At 44.0% G+C, this 21,948-nt stretch overlaps 1 protein-coding gene across 6 annotated transcripts in view; it reads left to right on the top strand.

Annotated features, from left to right (window-relative positions):
- Positions 1-21,614, top strand: part of FIP1L1 (factor interacting with PAPOLA and CPSF1) — a 510,903-nt gene extending 489,289 nt beyond the window's left edge. For all 6 annotated transcript variants that reach the window (XM_069201295.1, XM_069201279.1, XM_069201288.1 and 3 more), the window contains 2 exons: positions 119-265; positions 21,262-21,614. In XM_069201295.1, coding sequence (XP_069057396.1) covers positions 119-265; positions 21,262-21,406 — 292 coding nt within the window. In that variant the 3' untranslated portion in view covers positions 21,407-21,614. The remainder of the gene's footprint in view (positions 1-118; positions 266-21,261) is intronic.
- The last annotated feature ends 334 nt before the right edge of the window (positions 21,615-21,948 follow it).

The following is a 21,948-nucleotide window of genomic DNA, read 5'->3' as shown; positions in this document are numbered from 1 at the left end:
TTATTAACATTTGAAAAGATACTGCCTAACCAAACCATTCACACATAACTCTTTCCACAAATGTAACCATTTCTTGTCAACAATCTGCTGTAGCCAAATGTTTCTCTTTCTGCTACAGTGATGAAGAACGTTATCGATACAGAGAATATACTGAAAGAAGTTACGAACGTCACAGAGAACGCGTAAGCAGAGAAAAAGAAGAGAGGCACCGAGAACGAAGGCATCGAGAAAAAGAAGAGACGACTAGGCACAAGTCATCTCGAAGGTATATTTTCCTAGAGCATCATCTGAGCTGTAGTTGAGCATAAATGTGCTAGCATTTGTAGATGCAATGTAATCCCATCTCATGCTTGATCGTAGATGTTTCCAATACATTATATCAATAATGGAAACTTTCCCATTGTGTGTACATGTCATTTGTGAGGAGTGTTCATTCAGATTAGCTTATTTTGACCCTGATTAGATGTATTTGGCTTTGTGTTTTAAAACCTACACTGTATTTGCAATACATTGAAGACAGTGGGCGCAGTGAAAGATTAGATAAAGAATGAGATTTTAAGTCTGGGTCGCTAGTCAATGAATGTATAAATGAGAAGGGTTTGTAAAGCGCACAGCTGCTCTGAGGATTTTCCTGGCACTATGATCTCAGAGTAGGGATAGCGAAAATGCATGCTACTGTGCTAAAGAGATACTTTTTTAGAGCTTTACGAAAAGACAGTTTACGAGAAATAGACCAGAGAGAAAGGGGAAGCCAGTCCCGTGTGCCACCAGCCAAAACCATGAAAGACGGACCAAGTCTTATCTGGCAAAACCTCGGTATGGTTACCAGCTAAGCTAACGCCGAACACAGGGATGTGGAAGGCTGACCGCACCTGGTTCTTCTAATCAGACACTGGGGACCCCAACAGTAGAATGCTAGTTTAAAGCTGTGAAAAGAATCATCTTTTTAATTGCTAACCAGTGTAGCTGTTGCTCAAACTAGAAGTCATATTTTGAAGCAAATAAAGTTTCTTGGTCAGCTTGTCAGGGAGACCAAGGTGCAGGCTTTTAGTTTAATCCAGGTTATAAGGGCATGAACTACTGTCTCATGTCTTCAAGTGCAGGAGTTCCAGGAACTTTCTAATGAATCTGAGTAAAGAAAACATATGGCAGCAACAGAAGTGTGAATTGATTAGAAAGGCAGCTTGTCATCTGTTTTTACACCCAGATTCCTGACTATTGCCGAAGGGTCAGGTGCCAGCAAGTCCTTAGGCCAGCAGCTAAGCAGACATATTTCATATAGCCAAACAGGAGAATCTCCGCTTTATCCACTTTACGCAGCAGATGGTTCTCTCTCTTTACCAATGCAGAGAGGCAAGCTTTAAATGCCTCTGCTGTGATAGAAGAGAGATCAACTATTAGTGGCAGCTGAGTGTTAATGCAGTGCAATTCTCTTAATTTGGGCAGGAGTGACAGATCGACGTTGAATAACATGAGGCTAAAAGAAAAGCGCTGGTGCACCCATAGACAAGAACCTCTGCTGATGACAGGCACGGGGCAAACCACACTTCTTATTCTCTGCCTGCTAGAAAAATCTTAGCTGTCTCAATGCAGACCTGTCTATGCCAAACTCAGATGTGATAAAATCGATGAGAAACCATAACAAACACTGCTGATAATTAAAGTAAAGAAGGGCGGCCAGTGTGGTTTTATTAGGCTCTGTGATCTTCTAAAGAGCTGTTTCCGTACTATGACATTGATGGAAGCGTGAGTGAGTGTAATGCTAGAGGGAATTATCTTCCAGATTAGTAGACATCAGAGTATTAACACATTTTTCCACAATCTTGTCTGCTGGACACAGAAGAGATATAGGGTAAAATAATCTGACCAAAATCTCTTGGTTGGTGGACTACTTTTTTAAAAGAGAGACCACTTTAGCTTTTTTCCAGCAGAGTGTTACACACGCTGAATCTGGGGACCAGTTAAACATTTGCCAAAACACATGAGCAATAACCTCTCTAACGTGCTCAGAATAGCTGGTGGACACAGATTTCCAGGTGACCAGGATTTACAATGTGAGAGAGTATGAAGAGTTTTTCCAACGAGAAAGGCCTAAATTTAGTCAGCCTGCAAGTATTTTTATTGGATGGCTGATCCACACAACCGCTGCACACAGTGTATATATCTTCAAGGGGCACGGACAGAGTGGCATGAATTTACTGAATCTTTTCCTCAAAGAAGATTGAAAGTCAGAGGAGACAAGAAAAGTAACACTGCAGATTTTGGAATTCAAGAAAGACCTTGCAATCTTGAACATTTCTCTGGGAGAATTGTTTGCCGACTCAATTTGTTCCACAAAGAATGTACTCTGGGCGGTTTTAATTATGATAATGCTTTAGTGATGTTTTGTAAAATTCTTTCGTCTTTGTGATAGCCCGCCTGCTAGAGTTGCTCTAGTTGTTACAGCCCTTATTATAGGACATAAGTTCTTGAGAGAACCAGGGGGCAGATGGACCTTTTTTTTTCTTCTTTTGGTTGAGAGGATTGGATGCCTGCCAAACAGTTGGTGACCCCATTTAATCCAAGGATATATATGGCTTCCAGATTTAGGTCACAATTCCCTATCGGTGGAGATGAAGAAGCAGCAAGCACTTCAGCAAGCTCTGAAGACTTGATATTATTCCTTTTGCGATGTTCAAAACTGCACCTGTGCCTGATTAAGAGATTTCACAGCTACTGCCCCAACTGAAAGGGACAAAAAAAATGATCTGGCCAGCTTTGATCTTTAAAATGTTTGTGTGAGTGGTAGATTGGAAAGCATCCGGTCCAGCCTACCATGGATGTAGACTTATTTTGTACAGTTAAGATGATGCTGTAGACTGGAAGCCATTTAATAAGCAGGCATGGCTACTCTGATATTTCTTTAATGCTTTGCAAGTTTGAAAACACATTATTGGTATTACAAACTTGTTTGGACGTTGCAATGCAGCACTGCCTTCATATGTCTTCACTTCTAGCGTCTTTTAACCTTATTCCACATTGTGGCTGTTCTGCAGTCTTTCTAAGCTTAGACCAGAAGACACATTGTTCATATCCTATACATACAGTGACTGCCACCAAATGTTTCACCAATCAGTGGGTGAGAAGTGGAGTCCTTGTCAATGTACTCTTTCTGATTGTTGGTACTGCATTTAGTTTTCATGTTTAGGACCAGCACATACCTTTTTTTTGTTTTTTTTTTATTTTTTTTCTTGCATCCTTTTCATTTTGTCTGTCACAAAGAAGCCTTTTGTGTCACTGGGTTATATGGGTTTCATTTCTCAGCAATAGACAGTCGCAAATAGGGAAAATGGAGTTCCTTCCTGCAGATGAGACTACATTTTAGACACACTTGATCAGTTTACTTTACTTTGAAATATAGGACTCCGCTGAACGAATGCATTAGCTACTCCAGTTGGTTTGCCACATGTTATTTACTGTTACTGCTTATAGCTAAATAAAAAAAATGAACTGTATTGTCCTCCTATGCACAGCTTTGTGTAATTTTGACACCACAAGTAGGGTTTATACAGATACCCTGCCCAATAACGTCTTGAGTCAATTTTTTCATTGTAAGTACTCTCCAAGCTTTAAAGGGTTTCAGTTTTGCACCTGCTTAATGATGCTGGAGCCTCTTTTTGCTAAGTACAACCATATGTTTCTAAACAAATTTTATCCTAGGAAGATAAAACATCAAACTGCCCCAAAGGGTAGGAGATTTACAGGTATCAGCTTCTACAGCCGGGAAAACTAGGGAATATCCTCATGGGTAATATCTTCACTGTTTCTTGTAATAGTGTACAATACCTCTCTGATTTTGGAGCTATTACCCTTTCTGAACACTGTTGGAACAAGCGCCTTGAAAAGGGGATATGTGAAGATAAGGAGTCCGTGTATAATCTGTGGCTCCACCTAAATCTTTCAGTCTTCTAGCCATATTTGGTGGCTTTGACCTTGGAACCTCTGTGGTTACTATGCCTTAATCAGCCTGTATAGGGTACTCTTGTTATTTAGATGCTTTTATTTGGTTTGGGGATCACCCAGACTTTGTAGGCTCTTTTCCCCAAGCATTGGCTTTTCCCTCCACCTTCCTTTGTTTTCAGATTGCAGGCAGAGTATGTTTTAGGTGGTTTTTTTTTTGTCCTTCACAACATATTTACAGACCTCCCAAGATGCCGCTCTGATATGCTTTCTGCTTGTTCCTGTGTTGACATTTATAGAGTTTAAGTAAGTTTACCATATTCATACGTATATTCCTTTCATGAAGATATCCGTATACATGCAAGTGTTATTCCAGTGGTTCATGAAAATGGTTGACTTCTGGCTCTCCTAGAGTCTTTGCTAGAACTTCCATTTCCTTAGAGAATACAACTTTTCTACTCTAGCCATTCAGCATTAACTGGACTCAGAATGGTATTACAGTAGCACTCATAGCCAGCAGATCACTTCTGTGTACCGATTACCAGTATGAATTTGGTTCACACCCCAAGGAATCTTAAATTAAGCCTTGTAGAGCTAATATACAATGATAGTGTCCCAACTATGGAGGGTAGCTACTCTAGAGCCAGTTGAACAGGTGGATGACTAAATGTACTGAAATCACATTCAAATTTGTTGTGAATTTGCTGGTCTGCTCCATAAATTCAGCATTGTGAATTGTTGGTTGCCTCCATCCTGGGAAGATTTTTCTATGCCCTCTCTAAGTCCTTTAGCAAATAACAAAGAAGAGTTCCAGCAAACCTTTGTGGCAATTCTGTGCATGAAGTGCATATGTTTACTGTATGGTTCTTGCTAAAATTGTTCCTCATTTACCTAAAGGTGTGTTTCTATTATTTATTCAAGTTCATAGTGTTGTACCTTGTAATCGGACATACACAGCTGTAAGTTATCTGTTGTTACTATGAGGATGTGAGAACAGCTAAAGTCAGTCTTTAATCAGGATGCTCACCAAAGGACCTTACCCCCTCTTTCCAAAACTATAGTTAGGACCATAAGCACAATCTTGATTATGTACCTATCTAGTACATACACCCTCTTGGTTAGTGTCCTTTCTTACGTTTTCATGCCTTGTAGCTCAGTCACCATACATTTGTGCCTTACATTGATATTTCAGTGACAGTTCAAATGAGTAGGCAAGGGTCCGCCATTTGAATTAGTGGCATTCCCTGTCCCAGAGAACAGTGAGATGCAAACCTAGCTTGTATCTTTTCAAAATGACCTAGCATCTTCAACTGAACAAACAAAAGACATGGATTCTAGTTGAAATTCTGATTAAACCTTAGCCAGATTGTATTGCTGAGGTACAGTGAAAAGGTGACAAGTGAGGGGCCATTCGAGAGTAACTCTTTGCTTTTGAGACTCTGTTCTACTGCCTTGTTGAGTCCCACTCCCCATTTGGATGTGGTAGCCCCGAGCTGCCTTTGCACTCTAGGGCAGCCTTGGGCATTTCATTTAGGGGCCATGTCACTGCCTGGTTCACCAAGAAATCGTTCAATCCTACCCCGAGTGTAAATCAGAGGGAATATGTCTAAGACCACTTCACTAACCCTGAAGTAATGCATCAAGTAATGAAGCCTGCTTCCTTGTGTGAGCATTCTCTTTTTCGCTAATATGCCTATTGTGGTAGAGGCATGTACCTGGAGCAGATCCCCTATTCCAACAACAAAGTCATAAGGCCTGCCTACTGGCTGCATACATCTCATCAAGAAGCAGTAGCTGATGATGATACCCAGTCACGTGTTGATGCTGTGAAGGCTGTTGTTTCTTCACACTCCTCCTTAAATATGAGATTTCTCCCTTGAACCTCAGTCTTCTTCAATTTATAATTTTACTAAGTCATGAAATCCTACCTGTTCACCTAAGTAGTCTTTCCCAGCTAGCAATAGACCTGGTGCACCCTTTGGTATGAGTATTGACCATGTGTAGTATTAATGCACCAAAAGACAACAGGACTCAGACAGCACCAAGTACTACTGCTAAGGGGTTTATTCTAAGGCCATTTAGGCACTGTGTTAAGATGAGTCCTGTCGGACTGTGTAGACATGCTTTGATGTCAACCTTGGCTGTGCAGCCAAAACCAGCTCTGGTCATAGAACAGCAAGTACTAAGAAAGACTGGGGGGGAAAAGCACTGCTGACCATCACACCACATACTCTGAATCCTAAAGACAGCCCAGGCTTTTGCCTCCTGCTTCTCCTCCCCCCAGCTTAGTTCGTTGTGGTGATGGCTGATTTCCTGGCAGGCAAAACTTTGTCCTCCCACTTGAGCAAAAAGGCAACATTTTTGGAGTACTTTGACAAAAAGATGAATTGTCTGGTGACCAGTCATGTAAGCTATTGTGAATGACATGGTAGGGCAGCTAGAGGCAATACATGTAGCACAATATCAACCAATACACAACCTTTGCCAAGAATGAGTATACGATTATGCCTAACCTCAGCACAAAAGCAGTTGGGTAAACACAGTTGATGTTCAAAGACCTCATAGACATGAACCTATGAACACAGGTCTTTCTGTCCAGAGGTAGCCATAGCTCAGGTCTTTACATTTAGGGCCTAGAAGACAGTTGTTGACAGGAAACAAGTAGCCCCCACTCCCTCAGGCCCAACTGATGAACAGCAGGTGGTTCATTTGAAAGAACAAGCCTATCCCCCAGATCTTAATAACGGTTAGGAATGCAAATGATTTCCTTTGTGTTTTTCAGAAATCCTTAGAGACCCTCTCCAATCCTGTCCAGGCTTGGGTTTCTTGCTACTGTCACCACTGGACCTAAATTATCAGTGGCATTAGTTCCTCTTTGTGGCCTTGAACAACTATAGTCTACAGGTCTGCAGAAAGTCGAGAGGCTGCGTCTTCTAGGTGAGGTAGGGCTGGGCTCAAATCAAAAGAACTGAGGTATCCCTTTCATTGTTTTGCTGTAGAGAGAAAAGTGTATATACCAGCCTCATTGTGGGCCTTTATGGCCCAAATTAGTAACCCCCAGCATAAGTTCAAGATTCTGGGTCGAATCCAGACAGTCAGTCTGAACAACTGGATGTTTCTGGTTGACCTTTCAAACTCGTACTTTCATGTCTCTGACCTGCAGTAATGGAGGAAGTGCCTTAGTTGCGCCTGGGGACACAGTACTACTAGTGTAGGTCTGTACCCCTAACGTTTCCTTACTTTTGACAGCTTAAGACAGTTAACAGTTAATGGTGGACGATTGCCTTATTAGGGATTTGCTAAGGGATCTGACAGAGTCAGGCATGTGCATCACCCTCTGCGCCTTGTTGCAGCTTAGATTTTCTGCGTTAATGAGCCTTCCGGCTGGGATAGTCCACCACTTAACTCTTACTGGGCAAACCAGTTCTCCCATACGGTAACTTTGGCTCATCTTCAATAGTATGACTTAGCAGCAAGGGTATATTCTTGGGCAGTTGAAGGGGTGCCTGTGTTACAGGTTCCACTAGTCTATTCAAATCATATAGAAAGCTTCAAGTTCTAAACTAGCTTAGGTGTAAAACCTTAATATAACTTTAAGAACAGAAATTATTGGAATTGGATCACAGGGCAATTCATCATCAAAAACTGCCCTAAAGTAAAAAGAAAAAAATATGGCAAAGTAAACAGGAGAAAGTGTAACTTCTAATAAATAATGATCACGTTGAATCATTATTGAACCAACATTCGATGGAAAACATTTTGTTGAATCATTCATAAAAGCCAGCGGTACATATTGAGGTGTAAAAGTGCAGAAGTCAGTTTGAAGCAGGCAAGCCAGATTTGCATCTCTTGAAGAGAAGCAGAGTGGACACCTGGTGTGGGAAGTTTGATTCCTTATAAAGTCAAAGAGTTCTCCGGGTAGAAAGAATAGTTCCAAGCCAAGCACTGATGTTCAAGTAGACAGTTCAAGCATGAAGATTGTAGCCATTGAGAAATATCAAACTGGTTTTAAGTGTCAGAATTAGTGATGGAACCATGTTCGGACCCAAGGAGGAAAGCTATTTTGTTTTGAGTGTAGCTGCTCAACCTGTGGAAGATTTCGAATATGTTTTCAGATTCTTGTGAATTTTCAGAACATTGACTACTGGGTAGATATATTGCAAGGGTCTACTTGCCACACTCATGTGCTGCTAGGCTTTCTCCAACATCCACAGTTCAGAAGTTGCACATTCATACCATTGTTTTAAAGCTATTCTCCAATCACCTAAAATCCCCAGGCCAGGATATACTTATACCCATTTGTACTATGAAGTGGCACATTTCCTTCCTTAGGAGAGTATCTCGTTGCTGATAGACTTTGAGTTTTTTTTACAGAGAAAATCAAACATGGTGGATAATACCTTTCCTACAACAGAGGGTCTTACAGACTGTAAGCCCTCCTGTATTTGCTTATTTTTACGCACTGAAGTACAAGGAAAGTCCTGAAAGTGCTCGAACAGCATTTACAAGGACTTTGACAGTTGATGTTCTAACCACCCTTGCAAAAACAGGTTTAAACAGTTTGCCTCGTTAAGGAGCAGTATGTCAGACATGAACATTCTTGTATGCTATTCCTCAGACTTATCTGATTTAGGGAGTTCTTAAAATGATTAAGAATAGGTCCAGGAGCGCCATCATTCTGATGGCTCTAACTTTTCCTCATAATGTCTGGTTGTCAGACTTCAGCCTACAGTCTTCATAGAAAGTCCTCCTTTCCAGTAAGAGACTCCTAAACGTCTCTCTACGATTGCTAAATTTGAACACCTGTTTCTTGAAGACTCCACTTTTGCCAAATTTCACCTTTCCTTGGAGAATAAGCATTGCATTGTGGCTGTCAATAAAGTCCTCGATCTAGAGCTCAGTCCAGTGTCAAGTGGCCAAGGTTCAGGTTTTCTTGTCAAAGAATATAAATCCATTTAGTTTCTCGATGGGTCACATTACAAGAATCTCCAGGGATGCAGGTCAATATTATGACACTACATCTACCTACACTCCTATTTGGCATTACCAGAACAGGTTGGGTGAATCTTCCTACACCATTAACAAGGTTGCCAAATTTATATCTGATTGACTAAATGCACCTGTTCTATTCATGCAGTCTCTTGGGATTCCATCCTGGCTCCGGCCCAGTTGATGCACAAGGTCTTGGAGCAAGTAGCAAGAAAGAAAAGGCTCCCCAAAAGTCTAGCTACATCCAGATACATTAGGTAGCTTCTGAGTCTGTGCGCTTCAGAACCATACACTTTCCATTGTGACTCTGTGGTTTTGAGGAGTCATCCCAGCTTTGTCTAGAGTTTCAATTGAAGAACATATTTCAGCCAACATTTATTTCTGTGCTTATGGGCCTCTTTGGCTGAGGCGACATATTGAGGTGTGGTGGCAGCCATTGCCAGATGGATTGCTTGCTGCATTTCACACAGCTGTACTCTTCACGGGGCTGATCCTCCATCAGGAGCTAAAAACCTTGCCACTAGACATGTTGTAATGCTCTTGAGACTTCCTCCTGGAGAGAAACATAGTGAAACCTGTAAGCTGTTTGATGGTTCCCTCTCCTCCTCTCTCTGAGACAGGGAGTAATAGTAAGGTGACGTTACGTTGATACTGACTCCTTGAACCTGAGAGGGGCACAATATACATCCTTCCAACATCCCTCAGGCAGTGAGGCAGATACACAGGCCACCCCTACACCCTTCTCCTCGTGCACACAAATCTGATTTCTAATGGACACTTTAAGCCTCAGATTCCTCACATTTAGAATACCTTCAGACTGGATCTGGAATGTTTTTCAGCATACCACTTTGCACCAGTTGAGTGGTGTCGTGTGGCTGCATGTCATCTCTGCTCTGCCCCAGAAGTGGCGATTGGAGGTGCCATTGAAGAGCGCTGACGTCAGTTCCCTTCTTTAAGCGCCTTTGTGGATCCAGAGCTAGTGTTTACTTTTTCTTATCAGTTGTCAAGGTTTTTCTCTTTATTTTAAAATTCTTTACCAGTGTGCAAGGAAATAAATATTCTCCTAAAACTATAGTGTTCTAGCCTTGTAGGGACTGTTGCAAACAAATCTCTGTGAAAGACCCAGACCTGGGCTTGTATCCGTCACCCTTCGGTCCTTCAACCGGAGAATCTGGTTCATTCGCCATGATGAAAGACCTGGTGGTACAATTGCATGCCTTTGTGGTAAAAACCAATGTCCTTATGAACTTGTTGCAACTCATACAATTTTTATCTGAATCCCTACTGCTGTTCAATGAGGTCATGACTGACACCATCAGCACTTGAGTTAAAACCTGCTTTTGCCTCTTGTAAACAAACAAACAGGTGGCATGTCATTGCAGACCCTCTCTGTGTGACACTGTCTTAATAACACAGCACCCTTCTTAGAGCCTTGTAGTACAGGCCTGTGCTAGCAGGGTTAACACCAGTTCTTTTCCCATTAATCCCAGAGGCAGAGTAGAAAATAACTGAAGTTTTTAGGAAGAGAATGTTTTCTTCTGCTAGCCTCATCCTCTGATCATTCAATACCAGGTGTTTGCTTGTAAGGTATTCCCATGCATTATGGGACTTGGCTGCTGAGAACTTACCAGCAGTCCTGGAGAAATTTTGCAAATCTTTTTGCATGGCCATTCAAGATGGCCAGGATGTGGCCAAGTAACATCACCTAGTCCGGCCTGGACATGACTTAAATCTTAACGTACTAGCATGGAGCACCTCAGTACTAGAATGGATGCTTACTCAGTACCAGCTTGGAGCTCCTGTGCCAAGGGCCTGAGATCTGTAGGCTTCTTTGTTGATATTTAGGTGCCATTCATGCTTTTGATGGTTCTTGTCTCTTTGGCAAGAAGGCTAACTCAGTCCTCGAGCACTTTAAATAGAGTAGAGCTACAACAAATACGCTAGATTTTTTAATAATCACACAACAGTGTCTCCAACAATTTCAACAGTTGCACCCCTTTTGAGGCATGAGTAAGGGTTCTGCCTTCAGACAGCATCAAAGCCGACTGCACCAATTACAGGCCCCTCACCCCCTTAGGTGTAGTGGAGCGGGCAGACTGAGTCCAGGTGACCACGGGCACCAAACTTCACAGTCCTCAGCACCTCTGGCAATAGCCCGCAAGCTCTTTAGTGGGACACAACCACCCGTGTAAGTTAGGACCACTCATTTTCTCCCCATGTGGCAAGTTATAACATCGACGATGTTGGGTCCTGCAGATAGTCCAACAAGGCTACACCTTGTCATTCTTCTCTGTCCCACCACCTCTTCCGCCTAGATTAGAGTGACTTTCGGAGGACCATTTGTCCACTTTGCTTCAGGAAGTTCAGGCTCTTTTGGAGAAAAGAGCCATAGAGAGTACCCGAGCCTCAAGAGATCAGAACCGGGTACTATTTCCATTATTTCGTTGTAGTGAAAAGATTTAGTGGCCTTTGCCCTATTTTAAATATTTAGCCCCTCAATATCTTCCTGCATAAGGATAAATTAAAGCAGTTCATGCTGGCACAAGTTCTGTCTTCCCGGGATCCATGAAAGTGGATAGTGACGTTCAACCTGCAGTATGTCTCTTTCCATACCCCCATCCTGTAGGTTCACAGGCACTGCTTGCTATTCAAAGTGGGCCACAAGCATTTTCAGTTTGTCATGCTCCCTTTCAGCCTAATTAGTGCTCTTCAGGTGTTTACAAAGGTAATAATGGTGGCTGATCTATGCCTTTGGAGACTTTGGGTGCCTAGACTTTCCCCACCTCAATAACTGGCTTTTGAAGGCAGGCTCACTACAATCAGTCGTGGGCCATCTCCAGACGATGGTAAACCTCTTTACATTGCTGGTGTGCATAATAAACATGATGAACTCACTTCCAGAAGAGCCATACTGGATACGTTCTAGTTTTGGGCCTTCTGCCCAGAAGAGCCCATCCAGGAGATTTGGGCTATCATCCCAATGTTTCAGCCTCAGTCCTTGGTATCAGTGAGGATGGCTTTGAAGCCGCGTGGCCTACTGACTTCCTGCAAGTGAACTATGCCAGGTGGCAAATGCAGGCACTGCATCTGGGATATGAAATCTCAGTGAGCTCAGCACCAGTGGAACCTGTCTGATTTCAGACTGGTTTCGGAGGAGACTGCAAAATGTCTGCAGTTTTGGCTGCTTGACTGCAAATGTACCAGTGGCAGACCTCTGTCCCTACCATACTCAAAGCTGACTGTGGTGACAGACACATCACTTTTCTGTTGTGGATGTCATTTGGGAGTGGTGAAGGTCAGAGGACTCTGGTCTCCGGCAGAGACCTGCTTCCATGTTAACCTGGAGTTGTGGGCCATTTGTCTGGCTATGAAAGTCTTCCTGCTGTCCATCAAGGGGAAGTTGATTCAGTTCCTCATGGATAACACCACTGGTATGTGGTATTGCAATAAGCAGCATGTGGGGTACTGGGATCTGTGACAAGATGCCCTGTGCCTCTGGACCTAGCTGAATCATCGGGACATCTACCTGATCGTACACCACGTGGTGGGATCTTTAAACACCTGGGTGGACTATCTCAGGTTGAGATGCTTAGCGATCAGGAATGGCACAGAATTGGCTAGAACTTTTCGCCGCTGACAAAAGTGTGTAATGTTGACACTTCTGCATACTGGAGTACCTAAGAAGCCGCCTTTGTGGAGATTTGTTCCGCCTAGAGTGGAGCATGGGACTCCTGATGCCTACTCGCTGCTACATTTCATGCCCCGAGTACTGAAGAAAATCAAGAATCACTAGGACCAAGTAATCTAAGTTGAGCCGGATTTTGGCCAGGGCTGTGTGGCATCCGGAACATCTGTGCATGAGCACCTGCCCTCCAACCAGTCTGCCACTTCGGGAGGATCTTCTATCGCAGCTGCAGGTCTGATGTTGCACCCAGGTGTGCACTATCTACACCTCCATGCGTGGAGATTGAGCAGTGGAATTCGATCTGCCTCCCAAAGTAGTGGATGTCATTGTGGTTGCCAGACATCTTTCTACAAACTTTTATGCCAGACAAATTTGTGGCTTGGTGTGGCACCTGTAACCCACTGCAACCTAAACTGTTGGATGTGTTACTGTTAGTTCTGTCTTTGACCGCGCAAAGGTTTGTTGTGAGCACTGTTAAAGGTTATTTGTAGGCACTTTTGTGTTTACCAGACCAACTGTTCTTGTTCACAGACCCTGTTGTGAGGAATTTTTCAAAGGTTTGGTCCACATATTTCCACTTACCCATTTTTTCATACCACAGTGGAATCTTAATTTGCTCCTTTTTTTTTTACTTTTGTGTTCTCCTTTTGAGCGGTTGCACATTTGTTCTCTGCATCTCTTGTGATGAGAAGACAGTCTTTCTCATCACAATAACCTCAGCTGTTCATGTGAGTGAGCTTCAGTCTTTCTCAGTCCAGCCACCTTACATCACATTCTTTTTGGACAAACTGCTACTGTGGTCTAAAGCAGATTTTCTCCTGAAAATCCTTCCCTGTCTGGTGATGCCTCACTATTCCAATGTACTTTGCCCACTCTTTATTCATCGAAAGAGGAGGAGAGACTGCATCATCCCAAAAGAGAGTACAGTTTTACATCGATTGTGGGGTTCTACGAGGCAAAGAAAGGCAAAGCGGTGCATAATTACTTTGGCCAGGTGGATAGTCCTTTGCATAAGATCTGCTATTGCACAAGAAGCAGCCTCCAGAAGTGTTGTGGGCTCTTTCAATCAGGGCCAATGTTCTAACCACTGCTTTAGCATGCAGAGTGCCTACCCCAGATATTTTCCAAGCTACAAATTAGGTGTTAGTGCACACATTCACAAAGCACTATAGCCTTGACAGCCAAGTCAGACAGGAAGTGTACTGTGGTAGTTACGTCATGCAGGAGATTTCGGTCTCAGTGATTCCACAGACCCACCACCGGGGAGGCACTGCTTTGCTGTTTATTCTAAAGGTGAAGAATGTGTGGTTAGAAGTATCCCGAAGAACATCATTACTTACCTTTAGTAACACTGTGTTCGATGGCATCTGTCGCTGTAGATACGCATGTTCTGCAATAGCTCGCCATCTGGTGTTGGGCCGGAGTGTTACAAGTTGTTTTTCTTCGAAGAAGTCTTTCGAGTCACGGGACCGAGTGACTCCTCCTTTTGTCTCCATTGCGCATGGGCGTCGACTCTATCCTCGATTGTTTTTTTTCCGCCATCGGGTTCGGACGTGTTCCTGTCGCTCCGAGTTTCGGAACGGAAAATTAGCTAATTTCGGAAGATTTTCGTCGGTATTGTTGCGTTCGGGATCGGCGTACTTACATTCAACACCGCATCGAAGATCGAACAGCTCCGGTGCCCTTCGGGGTAGTTTTTTCGATCCTCCGTCGGGGCCTGGTCGGCCCGACCGCGTGCTGAAGAACGCCGATGGAACGGACCCTGTTTCGTTTCTGCCCCAAATGCCACAATAAATACCCCTACACAGACCAACACTTGGTCTGCAACCTGTGCCTGTCACCTGAGCACAGCGAAGACACCTGCGAGGCCTGTCGTGCGTTCCGGTCCCGAAAAACACTCCGAGACCGTCGAGCCAGAAGACTTCAGATGGCGTCCGCGCCGACAGCCCACCGGGAGTTCGAGGAAGAGGAAGGTACCTTCTCGATCCAAGACTCCGACTCCGAAGGATTCGACGATACACAAACCGTGAGTAAGACGTCGAAAACCACACAGAGGAAGATTTACAAGGCCCAGGGGACGCCACTGCCACCAGGCCATGGCTCGACCCATAAATTCGGTGACCGACCATCGGCACCGAAAAAGGCCCAAACAGTCCGAGATCGTCCGACTCCGGTCGAGACACCGGCACGCAGCCTTCTCGGGACCGAGAAAGTGCTGGAGACAAGCCTCGACACCGAGATGCCGGTGTGGACACGGCTCGACGCCGAGACAGCGGCACAGAAACAGATCGACGCCGAGAGGTTTCGGCCCCGAAAAGGAAAAAAGTCACCTCGGAGCCGAAAAAACACGCAGACAAAGTTTCGATGCCGAAACAAACTGCAAGCGACCCAGCTTCAGGCTCTTATACAGAAGAGCACTCGCTAACCTCCCAAATGCAGAAGCATAGGTTTGAGGAAGAGCTACAAGCAACTGATGTGGACCATACGCAAAAGCGTATCTTCATTCAGCAGGGGACAGGAAAAATAAGCACCCTTCCCCCCATTAGGAGAAAGAGGAGGTTGGAGTTCCACACGGAACAAACACCACAACCAAAAGTGGTGAAAAGAGTTACACCACCACCCTCACCTCCGCCCGTGATTGACGTTTCACCAGCACAAACTCCATCACACTCCCCAGCTCACACCACCATGAGCCAGGGTGACCAAGATCAGGACGCATGGGACCTATACGACGCCCCAGTGTCAGATAACAGTCCGGAGGCATACCCTGCGAAGCCATCTCCACCAGAAGACAGCACCGGGTACTCTCAAGTGGTGGCTAGAGCAGCACAATTTCACCACGTAAGCCTCCACTCAGAACAGGTCGAGGATGATTTCTTATTCAACACACTCTCCTCCACCCACAGCTCATACCAAAGCCTGCCTATGCTCCCTGGTATGCTCCGCCACGCAAAAGACATCTTTAAGGAGCCGGTCAAAAGTAGGGCAATCACACCAAGGGTAGAAAAAAAGTATAAGCCGCCTCCTACGGACCCGGTTTTCATCACTACACAGCTGCCACCAGACTCTGTCGTTGTAGGAGCAGCTAGGAAAAGGGCCAACTCTCACACATCTGGAGATGCACCACCCCCAGATAAAGAAAGCCGCAAGTTTGAAGCAGCTGGTAAAAGAGTCGCAGCACAAGCTGCAAACCAGTGGCGCATCGCGAACTCCCAGGCACTACTTGCGCGCTATGACAGAGCCCACTGGGACGAGATGCAACATCTCATTGAACATCTGCCCAAGGACTTACAAAATAGGGCAAAACAAGTGGTTGAGGAGGGACAGGCCATCTCCAACAACCAGATCCGCTCCTCCATGGACGCTGCAGATACAGCTGCACGGACAATTAATACATCTGTAACTATCAGAAGGCATGCATGGCTCCGAACGTCTGGATTTAAGCCAGAGATTCAACAAGCAGTTCTCAATATGCCTTTTAATGAAAAAGAACTGTTCGGTCCAGAAGTGGACACAGCGATTGAGAAACTGAAAAAAGATACGGACACTGCCAAAGCCATGGGCGCACTCTACTCCCCGCAGAGCAGAGGGAATTACAGCTCATTCCGTAAAACGCCCTTTCGAGGGGGGTTTCGGGGTCAAAGCACACAAGCCAGCACCTCACAAGCCACACCGTCCAGTTACCAAGGACAGTATAGAGGAGGTTTTCGGGGACAATATAGAGGAGGGCAATTCTCTAGAAATAGAGGAAGATTCCAAAGCCCCAAAACCCCTACTACTAAACAGTGACTCACATGTCACTCACCCCCTCCACACAACACCAGTGGGGGGACGAATAGGTCATTATTACAGAGCATGGGAGAAAATCACTACAGACACTTGGGTTCTAGCAATTATCCAACATGGTTATTGCATAGAATTTCTACAATTCCCTCCAAACATACCACCAAAAGCACAAAATTTAACAACACACCATTCCAATCTCCTGGAGATAGAAGTGCAGGCACTATTGCAAAAGAATGCAATCGAATTAGTGCCAAACACACAAATAAACACAGGAGTTTACTCACTGTACTTTCTGATACCAAAGAAGGACAAAACACTGAGACCAATCCTAGACCTCAGAGTAGTGAACACTTTCATCAAATCAGACCACTTCCACATGGTCACACTACAAGAAGTATTGCCATTGCTAAAGCTGCACGATTACATGGCCACTTTAGACCTCAAGGATGCTTATTTCCATATACCAATACACCCATCGCACAGGAAATACCTAAGGTTTGTATTCAAAGGAATACATTACCAATTCAAGGTACTGCCTTTCGGATTAACAACCGCACCAAGAGTCTTTACCAAATGTCTAGCGGTAGTCGCAGCACACATAAGAAGGCAGCAGATACATGTGTTCCCATATCTAGACGACTGGCTAATCAAGGCCCATTCGTTAATAGAGTGCTCAAATCACACAAATCATATCATACAAACCCTCTTCAAACTAGGGTTCACCGTCAATTTCACAAAATCCAAAATTCTGCCACGCAAGGTACAACAATACCTAGGAGCCATAATAGACACATCAAAAGGAGTAGCCACTCCAAGTCCACAAAGAATTCAAAATTTCAACACCATCATACAACGCATGTATCCAACACAAAAGATACAAGCAAAGATGGTATTACAACTCCTAGGCATGATGTCATCATGCATAGCCATTGTCCCAAACGCAAGACTGCACATGAGGCCCCTACAACAATGCCTAGCATCACAGTGGTCTCAAGCACAGGGTCACCTTCTAGATCTGGTGTTAATAGACCGCCAAACTTACCTCTCGCTTCTGTGGTGGAACAACATAAATTTAAACAAGGGGCGGCCTTTCCAAGACCCAGTGCCACAATACGTAATAACAACAGATGCTTCCATGACAGGGTGGGGAGCACACCTCGATCAACACAGCATACAAGGACAATGGAACGTACATCAAACAAAACTGCATATCAATCACCTAGAACTTCTAGCAGTTTTTCAAGCACTAAAAGCTTTCCAACCAATAATAGTTCACAAATACATTCTCGTCAAAACAGACAACATGACAACAATGTATTATCTAAACAAGCAGGGGGGGACGCACTCCACGCAGTTAAGCCTGCTAGCACAAAAAATTTGGCATTGGGCAATTCACAACCAAATTCGCCTAATTGCACAGTTTATACCAGGGATACAAAATCAACTCGCAGACAATCTCTCTCGAGATCACCAACAGGTCCACGAATGGGAAATTCACCCCCAAATTCTGAACACTTATTTCAAACTCTGGGGAACACCTCAGATAGACTTGTTTGCAACAAGGGAGAACGCAAAATGCCAAAACTTCGCATCCAGATACCCACACAAACAATCCCAAGGCAATGCCCTATGGATGAACTGGTCAGGGATATTTGCTTACGCTTTTCCTCCTCTCCCTCTCCTTCCTTACCTGGTAACCAAACTCAGTCAAAGCAAACTCAAACTCATATTGATAGCACCAACTTGGGCAAGGCAACCCTGGTACACAACGCTGCTAGACCTATCAGTGTTACCCTGCATCAAATTGCCCAACAGGCCAGATCTGTTGACACAGCACAACCAAAAGGTCAGGCACCCAGATCCAGCATCGCTGAATCTAGCAATCTGGCTCCTGAAATCCTAGAATTCGGGCACTTACAACTTACCCAAGAATGTATGGAAGTCATAAAACAAGCCAGAAGGCCATCCACCAGGCACTGCTATGCAAGTAAATGGAAGAGGTTTGTTTGCTACTGCCATATTAATCAAATACAACCATTACACACAACTCCAGAACAGGTAGTGGGTTACTTGCTTCACTTACAAAAATCTAACCTAGCTTTCTCTTCCATTAAGATTCACCTTGCAGCAATATCTGCATACCTGCAAACTACCTATTCAACTTCCCTATATAGGATACCAGTCATTAAAGCATTCATGGAGGGCCTTAGGAGAATTATACCACCAAGAACACCACCTGTTCCTTCATGGAACCTAAATGTTGTCCTAACTAGACTTATGGGTCCACCTTTTGAACCCATGCACTCCTGCGACATACAGTTCCTAACCTGGAAGGTGGCATTTCTCATCGCCATTACTTCCCTAAGAAAAGTAAGCGAGATTCAGGCGTTTACTATACAGGAACCTTTTATACAACTACACAAAAATAAAGTCGTCCTAAGAACCAATCCTAAATTTTTGCCAAAGGTTATTTCACCGTTCCATCTAAATCAAACAGTGGAACTTCCAGTGTTCTTTCCACAGCCAGATACCGTAGCTGAAAGGGCACTACATACATTAGATGTCAAAAGAGCATTAATGTATTACATTGACAGAACAAAAAACATCAGAAAGACTAAACAACTCTTTATTGCATTTCAAAAACCTCACGCAGGAAACCCAATTTCAAAACAAGGTATAGCCAGATGGATAGTTAAATGCATCCAAATCTGCTACCTTAAAGCTAAACGACAGCTGCCCATTACACCAAGGGCACACTCAACCAGAAAGAAAGGTGCTACCATGGCCTTTCTAGGAAACATCCCAATGCAAGAAATATGTAAGGCAGCCACATGGTCTACGCCTCACACATTCACCAAGCACTACTGTGTAGACGTGTTATCCGCACAACAAGCCACAGTAGGTCAAGCCGTATTAAGGACATTATTTCAGTCTACTTCCACTCCTACAGGCTGATCCACCGCTTTTGGGGAAATAACTGCTTACTAGTCTATGCAGAACATGCGTATCTACAGCGACAGATGCCATCGAACTGAAAATGTCACTTACCCAGTGTACATCTGTTCGTGGCATCAGTCGCAGTAGATTCGCATGTGCCCACCCGCCTCCCCGGGAGCCTGTAGCAGTTTGGAAGTTACCTTCAATTATTTATATATGTATCATCTCAACCTTAAATAGGTGCATACTTAGTCACTCCATTGCATGGGCACTATTACTACAATTCAACTCCTACCTCACCCTCTGCGGGGAAAAACAATCGAGGATAGAGTCGACGCCCATGCGCAATGGAGACAAAAGGAGGAGTCACTCGGTCCCGTGACTCGAAAGACTTCTTCGAAGAAAAACAACTTGTAACACTCCGGCCCAACACCAGATGGCGAGCTATTGCAGAACATGCGAATCTACTGCGACTGATGCCACGAACAGATGTACACTGGGTAAGTGACATTTTCATTCTGGTAGCTACGCTAACCACAGTTGACTCACTGTGCTCAAACCCCCCCTTCTTCCCCAGTTCTCTGGAATAGACTGTTTCTCATTGAAGAAGCTCCCAATTAGAGATCAGTAATGTTGCCCCAAAAAATTAGTGTTTGGGTCCCGTGCCGAAGGGTGCAGACAATATCAACAAGCATTTACAATGCAACGGGTCTCGCGTTTGCTCATGTTAGAGTTGATCGCGTTGTAAACTCCTAACCCGACTTTTCACCTATCGGGCAAAAGTGCATTTGTGTACACAACCCGAAAAAGTGAAATTAACTATGTAAAGCGCTCGACTTCTGCCAAGCGAGATCGTGCTCGTAAATTAGAGAAAAAGAAGTCCACGAGCTCGATGGAAAACAGCGAGCCTCGCATGTTTTCTGTACTTGGTCGCTGCGCTCGAGGAGGGCTAGCCACCGGAAAAGGCATGACGTATGCTTGCCTTCGACTAATGAAAGCAAGCAGATTTTATTAGGCAAGCCCACGAACCAATTAAAAACACTGACGTGAAGTTGACAGGGCTCCGAGCCCTTTTCTAAATACAAAAGCGCCTTGCTGCGATAAGCATGCACGAGCACATGCAACGCAGGCTCGACCCTAAAAAGGAAACTGACTTCAATGCACTTGGATGGAGCCTATATGCGGCTCCAGTTGTCACTTCTGGGGGTGGGGCAGAGTCGAGGCAGAGCCTCTTGATATCATTTACTGGTGAGCAGGCTAAAAAAAATCGAACATATCCAATCAGACACCAGGGGATATTTTAAATGTGAGGGATCTGTGGTTAGAGCATTCATCAGAAAGAATGTATGTGAAAGTAAGTAACTTGTTCATCATGCATGCTCATCTCTATTGTACAAATATAGCAGCAGTTTCTTGTCAATCAGTATAACAGCTAGTACCCTCAAAGAGAGGAGGGAGTGCGCTGATGAACAAGTTACTTACCTTCTGTAACAGATAATCTGGTAGAGAAATATTCTAGTTGCAGATTCCTTATCTTAGAATTTCCCCCAGGCGTCAGTCTGGATCCTCCCGGTGTCAGTCTGGATCCAGAGCCACAGCGTCTACCCACGCCACCTAACGGCGCACAAGGGTACAGCTTGAAGAAAAATCGCAAGAGCCAGACTGATGCCTGGGGGAAATTCTAAGGTAAGGAATCTGCAATTAGAAGTCTCTATAAGATAAGGAGTAACTAGTTAGTGGTAGTAAATGCTATATAAATGCAATTTAAACAATTTAACTGAGTCACTATAAAGGAGCTTTCATTCTTTGATGCTTTGCAAACACCCATAGGTTAATAATGAGAGACAGGAGACTATTGTACACGGTAAGTGTATCAAAATGTTTTCTTCCTGTTTCTCACTCTTATTTTATTTTTTGTTCCTAAGTACCAGCAGGCGTCGACATGACAGTGAAGAAGGAGAGGGCCACAGGCGGCATAAACACAAAAAGTCTAAAAGAAGCAAAGAAGGAAAAGAGACAGGTGGCGAGCCTCTTGCCGAGCAGGATAACGATCCTGCGGCTGGAGATTAGCCAGGCGAGATTTTAGCTTACTGCATCTACTACTGGACAGTTATGGTAAAACTTAAAATTTCTGTCCGATGTTGCAGGGATGGATGATAAACTTAATTTTTTCTGGTATTAAAAAAGTGACTCTTAAAATCTGTTCTGTTAGCATGTAAAGATTACATTAATTTGTTTTCAGTTTATTTTGCCAATAAAAAGTGATTTTTCCATGTTATATTTTCGGGTCTTTTTTTGAATTCATATTGCAATGCACCAAAATAAACGGTTTACATGTTCTCATTTTGCACAAGTGCAGTAGTGCAAGTGTAAACGAGTCACTATATTCAAGAGATCTCTTTTCTAATTGCCCTCTTGTGGGATTACGGTCCCAGCCTTCTCATTCAGTTAACCATTGTTTTAGACAAACTCTTTTCTGGTATGCATGTTTACTAGTATAAGTTTACTAGTGTAAGGAAATGCCTCCTTGGCATGGTTACCCCCTGACCTTTTGTTGATGCCAGTTATGATTGAAAGTGTGTTGGGACCCTGCCAACCATGCCCCAGCACCA

This window comes from Pleurodeles waltl, chromosome 1_2 (genome assembly GCF_031143425.1).
Source record: "Pleurodeles waltl isolate 20211129_DDA chromosome 1_2, aPleWal1.hap1.20221129, whole genome shotgun sequence".
NCBI classification, from domain to species: Eukaryota; Metazoa; Chordata; class Amphibia; order Caudata; family Salamandridae; genus Pleurodeles; species Pleurodeles waltl.
The sequence above is the reverse complement of the archived record's forward strand: the minus strand, read 5'-3'. Positions and strand labels throughout refer to the sequence as shown.